Source organism: Miscanthus floridulus, chromosome 2 (genome assembly GCF_019320115.1).
Source record: "Miscanthus floridulus cultivar M001 chromosome 2, ASM1932011v1, whole genome shotgun sequence".
Classification (NCBI taxonomy): domain Eukaryota; kingdom Viridiplantae; phylum Streptophyta; class Magnoliopsida; order Poales; family Poaceae; genus Miscanthus; species Miscanthus floridulus.
Window position 1 is genome coordinate 66205176 of NC_089581.1, and position 13298 is coordinate 66218473.

A 13298-nucleotide genomic window follows, 5' to 3' on the forward strand; every position below is an offset into this window, starting at 1 on the left:
TCCAGCGAAGGGGTTGGTGATGGTCACTCATAGCTATTTATGCACGTGGATGGTTGTTTTGGCGTGTTGTCTCTTGTAGTAAAGGGTGTGTTTGGTTGTTTTTCCTAGCCAGCTCACCTTGCCTCGCTCGGCAAGGGCATGTTTGCCAACTGTGGTGAGCGGTTTCGGTGCGTCTCCATGCCTAACCAAGAAAAAGCCAAATGCACGTTATATATCAAAGAACTTCTTTTGTAGTGAAATTCCTTGATAGTCTCTCAGTACAAACTATAAGTTGTTTTGATTTTTTAGATATATTGTTTTTATTATATATTTAGACATAATGTATATCTAATACGTAGTAAAGCTATATGTCTAAAAAAAAGTCAACACGTCTTGTAATTTAAAATAGAGAGAGTAATTTTTTTCTATAGGGATCCTCTAATAAAATGAGGGATGTAATGTAATATATTTTTTGTTAACTAATCGTTCACCACACAAAGGATTTGCAATCTTACCTAGCTATCGACTTTTGAACGGAATTGGAATTGCGATTACTCATGTCCATTTATAACTTTTGTTTGCTGTTGAGTTTCCAGCTTGTGTACCCGTCGTACCCACGCACCTTCTCCGCGTTTCACTGTCGAAACCATTTAAACGTCTCGCTGGTCAACCCTCACATTTCTCTCGCCCCCGCTCACACCCCAAAGCAAGGAAGGAACCAACCAAACAGATAGAGACAGCGGAGGAGGAAGACGAAGACGAAGGCCGCCGCCGCGCGTAGCTCACACGAGCAGACACCCGCCCCGCCCCCTCCATTGACCTGTTAATTAACTCTTCTTTACCCCTACCCAATCCACTCCCACCGGCCACCGCCCTTGTCAATACTTTCTCGGGGGCGGATTCCGACGAGCTAGCGATCGCGCGCATATTCTTCCCCCGTCCCATGTGCAGGTGACCAGGTGAGCGATTGAACCAAGCTTGTTTGTTTTTTTGCTCTTGGGAGGGAACTGGGAACGGGATTCGTTCGTTCGGGGTGGGTGCGGAGGAGCAAGAGATCACGGCGGGGTCGGGTAACGCCATTGACAGCGATTGCATGGACGGTGAAGGTTGGTTGGGTGGCTGGACTTGGAGGGGGAAGGGAAGGGAGGACCGGCAAGATCCTGGTCGATTAGAATAGGAATCCTTATCCGGCCACATATGGCAATTGTAACTGGCTAGGATTAGTTTCCGGATCTGTAACCCTGCCCCCCGGACTATATAAGGCGGGCAGGGGATCCCTCTAAAAAACATCTCTCATTGACATACATCAATACAAATCAGACGCAGGACGTAGGTATTACGCCTTCTTGGCGGCCGAACCTGGATAAAACCTCGTGCCTGTCTTGCGTCACCGTCTTGTTTGTGGCTTGCGCATCTGTCTGCCGACAATCTACTACCTTGGGCATACCCCTAGGTAGACTGCCGACCATATTTCGTCGACATAGACCCTAGCAAGAGTTTAGTGATTTGGTGGTCGACTGATAACATAACTATGTTGACTAACAATGTTTACTAGTATACAAGGTACATTAGTCCTTAGGATACAAATATAGACATTATCCTTTGTAAGTGCAACCTTATTTGCAACGTCTAGTAGAGTGTGTTGGAGCTATATATACCCCATACCTGCCCATTTGGAATGTGTTAGAGCTTGAGGAATCTATAGTTGAGTTGAGGCTCAAAAATTTGTGCTCTAGCCACAATATGAGCTAAAGAGAAGATTAGGTGATTACCAAAAAATGTTAGGTTTAGTGCTTATGCTAGTTAGAGGCTGCTTTAGAACTTGCTCTAGGTTTAGGTCTAGTGTTTAGTAAGGTTTGCATATACCTCCTTGCGTGAGTGCTTGCACGCACCAAGAGTTAAACACACATGACTTGGAATGCTGCCAGATCACACCAACCGAGCTTGTGGTGTGGCCGCTGGCTGTGCATGGGGACAAGAGGCCCTTAGTACTTTGGCCAAAAAGCGCTCCATAGTGAAGACTGTGGGGGGTGTCATGCGGAGACCCACTTGTGTATGGAGAAGGCCTGTGGACTATCCGTAGAGTTACTCAAACGCGGAGTTTGGCCCTTGCGAGGGCCTCCAATGAGGATTAGTTGAAATCACGAGCTTTCTGATACCTCGGGAAAAATCATCATGTGAAAGTTTGCATTCTCTAACTCAATTATGTTTTCGCAATTACTTTTCTTCTTTAGTATGTGCTTTACCTTTCTAGTCTAGCTTGCAACATTAGTCGATAGGACTGAAACCTAGGATGCAAAACTTCTTTTGCGTTAGAGATGACAACACTCAAATATAGTGCACATCTAAATAGAAACTGTGTAGGTTTTATAAGTGTTTTTTAGGCAATTGTGAAGTCTAATTTGTATTTTGAGAAACTTCCAAAACTAGCTTAGGCAAACAAAACAGATTTTTCCATAACAAACCCAGGTTTGCCTCTTTTGATCAATCTTGAGTGCCAACATTTACTACGGCAGCAACTCGGTCCTCTCCAGCGAAGGGGTTGGTGATGGTCACTCATAGCTATTTATGCACGTGGATGGTTGTTTTGGCGTGTTGTCTCTTGTAGTAAAGGGTGTGTTTGGTTGTTTTTCCTAGCCAGCTCACCTTGCCTCGCTCGGCAAGGGCATGTTTGCCAACTGTGGTGAGCGGTTTCGGTGCGTCTCCAGGCCTAACCAAGAAAAAGCCAAATGCACGTTATATATCAAAGAATTTCTTTTGTAGTGAAATTCTTTGATAGTCTCTCAGTACAAACTATAAGTTGTTTTGATTTTTTTAGATATATTGTTTTTATTATATATTTAGACATAATGTATATCTAATACGTAGTAAAGCTATATGTCTAAAAAAAAAGTCAACACGTCTTGTAATTTAAAATAGAGAGAGTAAGTTTTTTTCTACAGGGATCCTCTAATAAAATGAGGGATGTAATGTAATATATTTTTTGTTAACTAATCGTTCACCACACAAAGGATTTGCAATCTTACCTAGCTATCGACTTTTGAACGGAATTGGAATTGCGATTACTCATGTCCATTTATAACTTTTGTTTGCTGTTGAGTTTCCAGCTTGTGTACCCGTCGTACCCACGCACCTTCTCCGCGTTTCACTGTCGAAACCATTTAAACGTCTCGTTGGTCAACCCTCACATTTCTCTCGCCCCCGCTCACACCCCAAAGCAAGGAAGGAACCAACCAAACAGATAGAGACAGCGGAGGAGGAAGACGAAGACGAAGGCCGCCGCCGCGCGTAGCTCACACGAGCAGACACCCGCCCCGCCCCCTCCATTGACCTGTTAATTAACTCTTCTTTACCCCTACCCAATCCACTCCCACCGGCCACCGCCCTTGTCAATACTTTCTCGGGGGCGGATTCCGACGAGCTAGCGATCGCGCGCATATTCTTCCCCCGTCCCATGTGCAGGTGACCAGGTGAGCGATTGAACCAAGCTTGTTTGTTTTTTTGCTCTTGGGAGGGAACTGGGAACGGGATTCGTTCGTTCGGGGTGGGTGCGGAGGAGCAAGAGATCGCGGCGGGGTGGGGTAACGCCATTGACAGCGATTGCGTGGACGGTGAAGGTTGATTGGGTGGTTGGACTTGGAGGGGGAAGGGAAGGGAGGACCGGCTTGAAAAAAAATGTTTGCTGCCATGGCTGCCTAATCGACTTCCTGGCGTGACGACGTTGTTCCTCTCGTGTGTGTTGTCGGTCCTGCAAGCTCGCCTTCTTCAGATTTGGTGGGTGGTTTGGACTCCACTGATTGGTGATCGATCGGTCTCGTTTTGAGCTGTTTGATCTTTGTTTTGGTTCGAAAACTTGGCTTTCTTGCCAAATGGAGAGGTATAGCCATCTTCTTTGATCCGCCTTTTGGCCTTCTTTTTCAAATTTCGTTCCCATTTTGGGTTCATCTTTTGCTTTTCGACTTAAACATATAGTATTCCTTAGTAAGGAGTAGAAAAGAGTTTACCAATTTAGCGATTCAAATATTTATCAATGTTTTTGCCTGTCACCATTGGTGCCGTTGCAGCAGAGTGAAAAAGAAAGAAAGAAAGAAAAGCTCTAGAATTTTTCCCTCTTACTTTGTGTGTGGCCACGATGGATGCTTTTGCAGAGCAGGCGCGGCGTCTCCGAGCATCAGAAGCGCCATGCACTGCTTCCGGTTCGCGAGCTGGGAGCGGGAGGCCAACGAGCGGCGCGGGGAGGCGACGGCGGCGGCGGCGACGACGGGGCGGTCGCTGTCCAACAGCAGCACCACGTCGACGGACCGCGACGTGCGGCGGTCGGCGTCTGAGTGCTCCCTGAACGCATCGGAGCTCAGCAGCGCGGGCTCCCTGGGCCGGTGCCGGCAGCTGTCGCTGTCGTCGCAGCGGCCGCCCAACGCGCTGCGCATCTTCACCTTCCAGGAGCTGAAGTCGGCCACCCGCGGGTTCAGCCGCGCGCTCATGCTCGGCGAGGGCGGCTTCGGCTGCGTCTACCGCGGCACCATCCGGAGCGCGCTGGAGCCGCGCCGGAGCCTGGACGTCGCCATCAAGCAGCTCGGCCGCAAGGGCCTGCAGGGCCACAAGGAGTGGACGACGGAGGTGAACGTGCTCGGGGTGGTGGACCACGCCAACCTGGTCAAGCTCATCGGCTACTGCGCCGAGGATGACGAGAGGGGGATGCAGCTGCTGCTCGTCTACGAGTTCATGCCCAACGGAAGCCTGGCGGACCATCTCTCCTCCAGGTCCCCGCGCCCGGCGTCGTGGGCGATGAGGCTCAGGGTGGCGCTTGACACAGCTCGAGGATTGAAGTATCTCCATGAAGAATCCGAAGTCAAGGTAGGCTTCATTCACCTCGAATCTCTGACGTTCTTTGGACTGCATCAGCTGATAGATTTGCCCTGTTCTGTACCTTTCACCCTGTGCCATTCAGAAGAAACGTTGCATTGTTTCGTTTGTAACATTGAAGTTCTGTTTCAGATAATATTTCGCGACCTGAAGCCTTCGAACATTCTTCTCGACGACAACTGGAACGCCAAACTGTCCGACTTTGGCTTGGCGAGGTTAGGACCTCAAGAAGGAAGCCATGTCTCCACAGTGGTACGCAACAAACAATCTTCTTCGCATAATGTACAGAATTTGGTTAGTAGCTTCTGGCATGGATCTCAAAGACAGCTTCTCACGTTCCTCCTGGTACCTGGAACCAAGTAGCCAACCCAAGCGCGGTCAGAACACATGTTCACGGCTGACACAAAAAATCAATGTTCACGGCTGATAACACTGTTCGTGCTGAAATTTTGTGAGAGAAAAATACAGTTCCGAATGAAAAAAGAAGCGGATCAAGCCGGGTTCAAGGTTAGCCGAACAAGGCCAAATCATTCTACCATTCTGATCCGGTCAAGCAATTGGTGCACGTGCTAGAAAAACTTTCAAATATTGGTGGCCTCGTGCCCGTGGAAACAAGGGGCTGACCATATTTACTAGTACTATCTTCTACGCAAGCAAATAAAAGTAGAAAAGTAGCATAAATGCGGCCAGGCACTTTCGGTTATTTTGCACGCTAAAGTCACCTGACCTAACCTTTCTGGTCAGTTACAACCAGCTAGCTTTCTGGGAGCTTTCCAGTTCTCAACACTTTACCACATTGATTCTAAAATTCTACATCAATCAATAGTATATCCAAACATATTTATAAATTATAACCCAACATATCAACCTCTGTTCAAAACTTCAAGTTAATGAATTTCTAGTGTTGTATATCAAACAGGTGGTGGGGACAATTGGATATGCAGCTCCTGAATACATCCACACAGGACGCCTCAGCACCAAGAATGACATATGGAGTTTCGGCGTCGTGCTCCTTGAGCTCCTTACAGGCCGGCGACCTCTGGACCGGAACAGGCCAAGAGGCGAGCAAAATCTCGTGGACTGGATGAAGCCCTACACTTCCGGCGCCAAGAAGCTTGGGACTGTAATTGATCCAAGGCTTCAAGGGAACTACAGCACAAAATTAGCTGCCCAGCTTGCGTCAGTGGCAAATAAGTGCCTGGTGCGCCATGCCAGGTACCGTCCCAAGATGAGCGAGGTACTGGAGATGGTGCAGAAGATCGTTGAGAGCAGCGAAATTGGAACGCCGGAGCATCCCTTGATCAGCAATTCAAAGGAATTAGTGAGTGATGAAAAGAAACGGAAAGGCATTGACTTGAAAAGAAGGATTGCAGATATTAAAGCTAGGGAGGGGAGATGGTTTGCATGGCAAAGGTGGACGCCTAAGCTTGTGAGAACACAATGATTCAGATCATCAATAGATAAGGTGTTTCTTGCATGTCTTGACTTGCATAGTTAGTAGCAAAAACAGCAAGTGACTTAAAAGGTCACCTGGAGTTTTCTTTTGGCAACAGAGCATGACAATTATAAACAAACGGTTTGGTGCAGCCCATGGAGGCCACCACTAAATAATGGGTAGGTTCACATTTTCCGGGATCACAAATAGGCTGATAGGCAATCTTCTCCACAAACTCGGAGGTTCCATGTTTTTTATTAAGCTCAAGCAGTCATTTTTTTTCGTGTAGAAGGCTTATTGTACAGTTTACTTGGTTTTGTGGAGTGACTTTTGAGATGCATGATGTGCCAAATAAGAGTATTCTTGTAGTGCCATTGCTGCCCAAGTCTAAGGTGTTGCCCTTTTTCGTACCTTCCTTTTTTGAACTTCAACGCGGGTGGGGTGGGGGGGGGGGGGGGGGGGTTACTTACCCCCATCTGATTTATTGAATTTAGGCACCAGTTACATCATTACAAGATATACAAGAAGATTTACAGGAGATGAGGGGAGGCGCTCTGTTACAGATTTGGCATCAAGCCAAGATCGAGCTCATTGATTGATCAAACAATCTACACCAATCATCGATCACCTTTTTATCTTTTCGTGGCAGTTGCTTCATTTTTGCAAGAGAGAAATAGCTGTCTCAGGTTCAGATTTTCATTTCAGAAGGCGAAGCCGTTTCTTCTCTTCCACAGTTGCCAGAAACACAGGATGATGAACGTGTTGTACTGGGCGTCAGGGAGGTTGCCAATTTTTGGTATGCAGTGAAGTCTGCTTGTTGAGGTGCCAGCACCGATTTCCAATCCAGACTTGACCAAAACTGCTCAGCAACGGCGCAATGGAACATGATGTGGTCTGGTGTCTCCTCTGCAGCACCACACACCGAGCAGTTTGGGGAGTCCACAATGTGCTTGCGGTGGAGGTTTGCTCTACACTGAATTCTTCCTTTTAAGAGTAACCACGCGAAGAGCTGTACTCTTGGTGGTGCAGCATTCTGCCAAATGAAAGTAGATGCAGGTTCAGCAGATAACCCCCGAGCTTTGAGGAGCTTGTAGATTGCCGATGTATCTAGCTTCTCATTGGAGCGGGATAGGGGAGATAGTCTTGTGCCTGTGTCGTCAGAGAGCACGATGCCCTGAATGATGGAGCGGAGCTGCAGCAGCTCAGCTTGTGCTTGAGTGGACAGTCCATTTACAAAGTTTCCAGCAAGGTCAGAGGTGATCGCCTGACGGACAAACACCTCTTTTCTCGTGCAGTGGCTGTATAATCTGGGGAAGCGATCAGCCAGCGCATCATCTTCAAACCAAAATCTGACCAAAATGATGTTGATCTTCCATCTCCGAGCTGGACCGTGGTGATAGCTTGGTAGAGTGGCAGGAGAGATCGGAGCAAATCCCAGTGAGTGCCCAGATTGACAGCATTCATGTTGGAGAGATCCACATGAGTTCTGATCCAATTCCCCCATGCCGACGTAGAGGCACAGTGCAAACGGTTTTCCAGATTGAGCAGCAATCAAATGTTCTGAGTGCCGAAGTCCTTGATGCCAAGACCTCCCAGCTCCTTTGTTGTGCAGACGTTTGGCGAAGCAACTAGGCACTTGCCGGCAGATGTCTCTTTATCTCCAGTCCACAGGAAGGAACGACGTCTTTTGTCAATCATCTTAATTACCTCCGTCGGTACCTGGGTTGCGGACATGATGTACACCAGCTGGCTGTCTAACACAGAGTTGATGAGGACAACTCTGCCCATGGTGTTCAGGAGAGAGGCCTGCCAAGTTGACAAATATCTATCAGTTTTGTCAATGTAGGTGGAGAAAGCAGACACCGGCAACTTGTGATCAGACAGGGGTAGACCCAGGTAGGTTTGCAGAAAGGATTCCTGAGAGCACCCTAGAATTGAAGCACACTGATCTGCAATGGCTTGGTCCAAATGAACTGGAACCATAGTGCTCTTTGAGTAGTTGATCTTTAGTCCAGTGGAGTCAGAGAAGTCATCCAGGACAGTCTTGAGAGTTTGCACTGCCTGGCAGTCCCCCTTCAACACAATCAAGGTGTCGTCGGCATACTGTAGGACAACACATGGAGCTTCAGGATCAATTGGATGCTTGATCGAGGACGCCTATCGTAGCATAGTCTGTAGAGTGTCAGCTCCTAGGAGGAACAGATAGGGCGATAAGGGGTCGCCCTGTCTAAGTCCGCGTTTGCAGTTTATCCAGTTCCCCGGGCACCCGTTCACAAGCACGGCAGACTTGGAGGAAGAGAGGATGTTGAGTATCCAGTCACACCAAAGCTGATCAAACCCACTAGCCTGCATAATCCTGATCAGACTGTCCCAAATCACGGTGTCGAAAGCTTTTGCAAAGTCCAATTTGAGCACCAAGGTTGGCAGTCTCCTTTTCTTGCACGCCTGCACCACCTCAGCCGCGAAATTGAATGTTTCTAAGATTGATCTGCCCTGCAGAAATCCAGTGATGTAGGTCAATCATCTTTCCAATCTCTTGCTGCAATCTCAAGGTGAGTATCTTGGCGATGATATTTACAGAGCAATTTTGGAGACAAATCGGTCTGAAACCATCAACTGAGACTGCCCCAGGCTTCTTTGGGATGAGAACCATGTATGATCTGTTAATTCTTTCAAGGTCGGCGCCACCATCATGGAACGCGGAGAGGAGTGCCATGACTTCCCGTTTGATCGAGGACCAGGTAGCCTGTAGAAGGAGGGGCCGAAACCATCAGGCCCCGGCGTACTGTTGCGATCCATCGCCTTCAAAGCTGCAAGCGTTTCTTGCTCAGTGAAAGGTGCAGTGAGCTGCGCTAAAGGTTGATGCTGGTCTTGGAAGATGGAGTTGATGAAACTCCAAGATGAGCTTCCAGGTTGACCAATGACGGATCTGAAGAAGTTTTTCAGCGCCTGAACTTTACCATCATGATTGTAAATTACTTCGCCTTGCACTTCAACACAACGGATGTCGTTGCAGCGAAGGCAGACTGAAGCCTGTGCATGGTGGAAGGCGGTGTTCGCATCGCCTTCCTTGATGCGCGGAATTTGCTCCGCTGCTTCCAGTAGGAAGCTTTCTCTTTGATCGCCTAGGAGAGGCAATCCTGACTGACATTCCCTGCGTGCCTGCAACTCATGAGAAGATAAGCCCCTTTCCTGCTCAATTGTATCAAAAAGCTGGATTAGAAATTTGCAGTTTGGGATAATGTAAGGCGGCGCCCTGTAACGCCGAGACCAAGTGATATGCATAAAAAGAGAGGGAGAATATGTACCAAAGCGATGTAGAGCAGAAATTGCTTACGCACTTCCATATAAATTGCCAGAGCATGCTCCTGGACTCCTGGCAGATTGCAAAATTGCTCCATTCATAGTTTTACCAGATGCTTGTGACTTATCAAAAACCGCGATGAGGTTTTCAACTTACTGCCAAATCTGTCATAGAGGCAGTAGCTACAGGTGAAGCCAGAAAGTTTATCAGATGTCAATAATATCTGCCTCCTATTCAAGCGATGTACATACAGTAATCATGGTTGTCATTAATTTCTCCCCTGCTTTACTGAACTCTTAGAGCAGCTAGGAGAATCTCAAGATCACATCTGCCTCCCATCTTTCTGCGTCTCTTCTATCAGTAGAGCATGTACAGCAATCTGCAACTTAGTTGGACAGTGCTTCAGTGGACAACTGTGAGCAACAAATACAGAATCACCCTGAGAAAATGATCAAACTGCTTCATGGAATTCTTGAGAGAGCCACAGCCACAGGTGCAACCATCATTCTAGCAGTGTGCAAAGGTAATCTGGAATAGTAGCATCATCCTTCATTTTCATCTCCATTGCTATTAGATTCAGCAAGTCATAAATCTCCGCCGAGCCCCGGATGAGTCTTGTCTTGGGCAATGAACCTGGAGAGTCCACCACCAACTTCAGTTTCACACTTTCACTAAATCCAGGGACCTTTTTTAGACCCCTCTCCTCCATCACCTTTCTAGCTTTCTTTGCCTCTTGCCATCGTCTGGCAACAGCGTAGATATTGGACAAGCCAATGTACCTGCTATCATGGTCTGGCTGCAATTGAACAAGCTGCTTGCCGACTACCTCTCCCAGCTCCACCCATCCGTGCAAATGACAGGCATTCCGGAGAGCACCAAGCACAGAAACACAGGCATACTTTTAACTACACCATAAAAATATGCTTGCTCCAAGCGCCTTGCTCGGCCAAGCACATCTATGAGGCAAGCATAATGATCAATATGTGGTCTGAATCCTTGCGCTTTAAGCTAGCGGGAGAACCTCCAAGCCTCTAGACCACCATGGACACAAGTGCTCAACATAGGTACCATCCAACGAAACCCCAGCACGCTGCATCTTCTGGAACATCTCCATCGATTTGGTGCCCATGCCATGTGCTGCAAGGCTGATGTCTCCCGCTCACTAGGATGGTCCCTGTTGCTAGGAAAATTATTGGGAGAAACCAGACTGGTTTTATCAAGGGCAGGAATATCCTGGAGGGAGTGGTGGTACTGCATGAGGTGTAGCATGAATTAAGGAGATCTAATGCTCAAGGGTTGATCTTGAATATCGACTTCGAGAAAGCCTATAACAGTGTTAGGTGGACCTTTCTTGAACAGATTCTAATAGGAAAATGTTTCCCTCAAAAGTGGATAGCTTGGATCATGCAAACTGTCTTGGGTGGACAGGTTTGTGTGAATGTTAATGGGGATAGAAGCCCATACTTCAGGACTTTCAGAGGACTTAGGCAAGGGGATCCTCTTTCCCCTCTTCTGTTTAATGTGGTTGCTGATGCCTTGGGGACCATGCTGGATAAGGCTGTAGCAAAGGGTCACATCAAAGGGGTTTTGGAGGATTTGGTACCTGGAGGGATCTCACACATCCAATATGCTGATGACACTGTCATCATGATTGATGGGTCAGACTCTTCTATAAGAAATTTGAAACTTATTCTTTACTGTTTTGAGTGGCTGTCAGGATTGAAGATCAACTTCCACAAGAGTGAGGTTTTTGTCTTTGGAGTGGATCAAGGGGAGAAAGAAAGAATGGCTAACATGCTTAATTGTAAATTGGGTGATTTACCTATGAAATATCTGGGAATCTCTGTTAGTGATAGGCATTTGAGCATGGGTGCTTTCCTGCCTATTTCTCAAAAAAATGACCAAAAGATTAGACCCATGGAAGGGTAGATTCCTTACTTCTAGTGGTAGGCAAATTCAAACTAATACTTGCTTGAGCAGTTCCTTTGTATTGCATGGGATTCTACTGTCTCCAAGGGGGAGTTCATAAGAAAATGGATGGAACTAGAGCTAAATTCTTGTGGCAAGGGGATGATGCTAAATTCAAGTATCACATGGCGAAATGGGAAATGGTATGCAGACCTAAGGACCAAGGGGGATTAGGTATTATTAACACTCAAATTATGAACGATTGTCTCTTGGTTAAATGAATTTGGAAAATTCACCAGGAACCTGATGAACTTTGGTTCAAAATTTTGAAAGCCAAGTATATGAGATTTGGGAACTTTTTTAATTCCAAGGTGACAGGGAGTTCCCAGTTCTGGCAGGGGTTACACAGGGTCAAGCATCTTTTTAAATGGGGTGCTATCTACAAAGTAGGAAATGGCAAGATTGTTGGGTCACAGGTGCTCCATTAAAAATCATTTCTGAAGATCTGTACAAACTGGTGCGGAATCAGAAGTGTTCAGTGGCTGATTGCTGGGAGGGAGACAAGTGGTTTATGGACTGTAGAAGAACTCATCTGCCCAAGATTACAGTAGATGGCTCGAGTTGAGTCATGACTTGTCTGAAGTTTATCTTAACTCCAATTCTGATATGGTGATTTGGGCTTTCGCTAAGTGTAAGTGCTTCTCAACTAAATCTTTGTACAGATTCATCACTGATAGGGGGGTGGCTGGTAGAGTAGCAGGGTTACTCTGGAAGAGTAAAATGCCTCTGAAAATAAAATTCTTTCTTTGGCAAGTTTTCAACAATAAACTGCAAGTTGGTCAGAGTCTTCTCAAGAGGGGTTGGAAGGGATCTGGGACCTGCTGTGTATGTGGATGCCCTGAGACGGTAGACCACATCTTCTTCAAATGTCCCCTGGCCAAACTTGTCTGGTGTATCGTTGGGGAAATTTTCCAGTTAAATAATTGTCCATCTACACTTTTGGATTTCAGTGGGTCTTGGCTACAAGGCAAGGGGCCTCTGCCGGCCTGACTTCTGATCTTTTTCTTTGCAGGATTTGCCTGGACTCTATGGACAACCCGTAATAAGATGGCAATAGAGAAGCATTTTCCCAAAGCTCCCACTGATGTCATATACGTTGCGCTCTCCCTGATGCAGAAATGGAGTATCATGCTTAAGGAAGGAGACAGAAAGTATCGAGTTCATAAACCCGGGGTCCCTAATGGGTCTGCTTTCCAGCAAAAGCTCGGCCCAGCAGGCGACATTACAAACGACGCGCAACTCCTAGGCCGGCCCAGATACCTAACGATAGGCCGGAAGAGCGATCTAGTCTCTGACCGGAAGGCCTGGCCAAGGAGGGGGTGACGCTCGCTGCCGACTCCGACCGGAAGGCCCGGCCAAGGAGGGGCGATGCTCGCTTCTGACTCCGACCCGCTTCTCTGACCGGAAGGCCTGGCCAGGGAGGGGCGACGCTCGCTTCCGACTTCGACCTGCTTCTCCGACCGGAAATACACCGAACCTCTGCCTGCGGCTCTTCTCCGACTGGCACGGTCGGAGCCGACTGGGAATGATCGGCCAGGGACTCCCGCTCGGTAAGGACCCAAGAAATCAGGCGGAGCAGATAAGGTAAGACGCTCAAGTCAACCGTAATACCGATGACCGTACCTTGCACACCTGTAGGGCAGTACTGTCAGGCCATGCTAGAAGGGTACTTTACAGTCTTCTAGACATGTCAGAACATGAACAGTGTTGCGGGCGTCGACATTTGTCCTACAGTATAGTAGGTGCCGG

General features: G+C 47.5%; 1 protein-coding gene across 4 annotated transcripts; it reads left to right on the plus strand.

The window, feature by feature from the left end:
• The first annotated feature begins 3196 nt into the window (after positions 1 to 3196).
• Positions 3197 to 6622, plus strand: LOC136539022 (serine/threonine-protein kinase PCRK1-like). 4 transcript variants are annotated; one of them, XM_066530948.1, is made up of 5 exons: positions 3501 to 3742; positions 3804 to 3856; positions 4128 to 4833; positions 4975 to 5094; positions 5762 to 6622. In XM_066530948.1, exons 2-5 carry the CDS (start codon positions 3849 to 3851, stop codon positions 6284 to 6286), a joined length of 1359 nt encoding a protein of 452 aa, XP_066387045.1. In that variant the 5' UTR covers positions 3501 to 3742; positions 3804 to 3848; the 3' UTR covers positions 6287 to 6622. The 4 variants fall into 4 exon arrangements, with proteins under 4 accessions (XP_066387046.1, XP_066387047.1, XP_066387045.1 ...); XM_066530949.1 differs by lacking the exons at positions 3501 to 3742; positions 3804 to 3856 and adding an exon at positions 3197 to 3449; XM_066530950.1 differs by lacking the exons at positions 3501 to 3742; positions 3804 to 3856 and adding an exon at positions 3197 to 3449 and having other exon boundaries at positions 4133 to 4833.
• Positions 6623 to 13298: the final 6676 nt, after the last annotated feature.

Bases quoted from the DNA above. Each gene is read 5' to 3' on its own strand.
- LOC136539022 (XM_066530947.1), top strand. The intron at 4,834-4,974 runs GTAGGCTTCATT...GTTCTGTTTCAG, and splicing joins ATGAAGAATCCGAAGTCAAG to ATAATATTTCGCGACCTGAA. The intron at 5,095-5,761 runs GTACGCAACAAA...TATATCAAACAG, and splicing joins GAAGCCATGTCTCCACAGTG to GTGGTGGGGACAATTGGATA.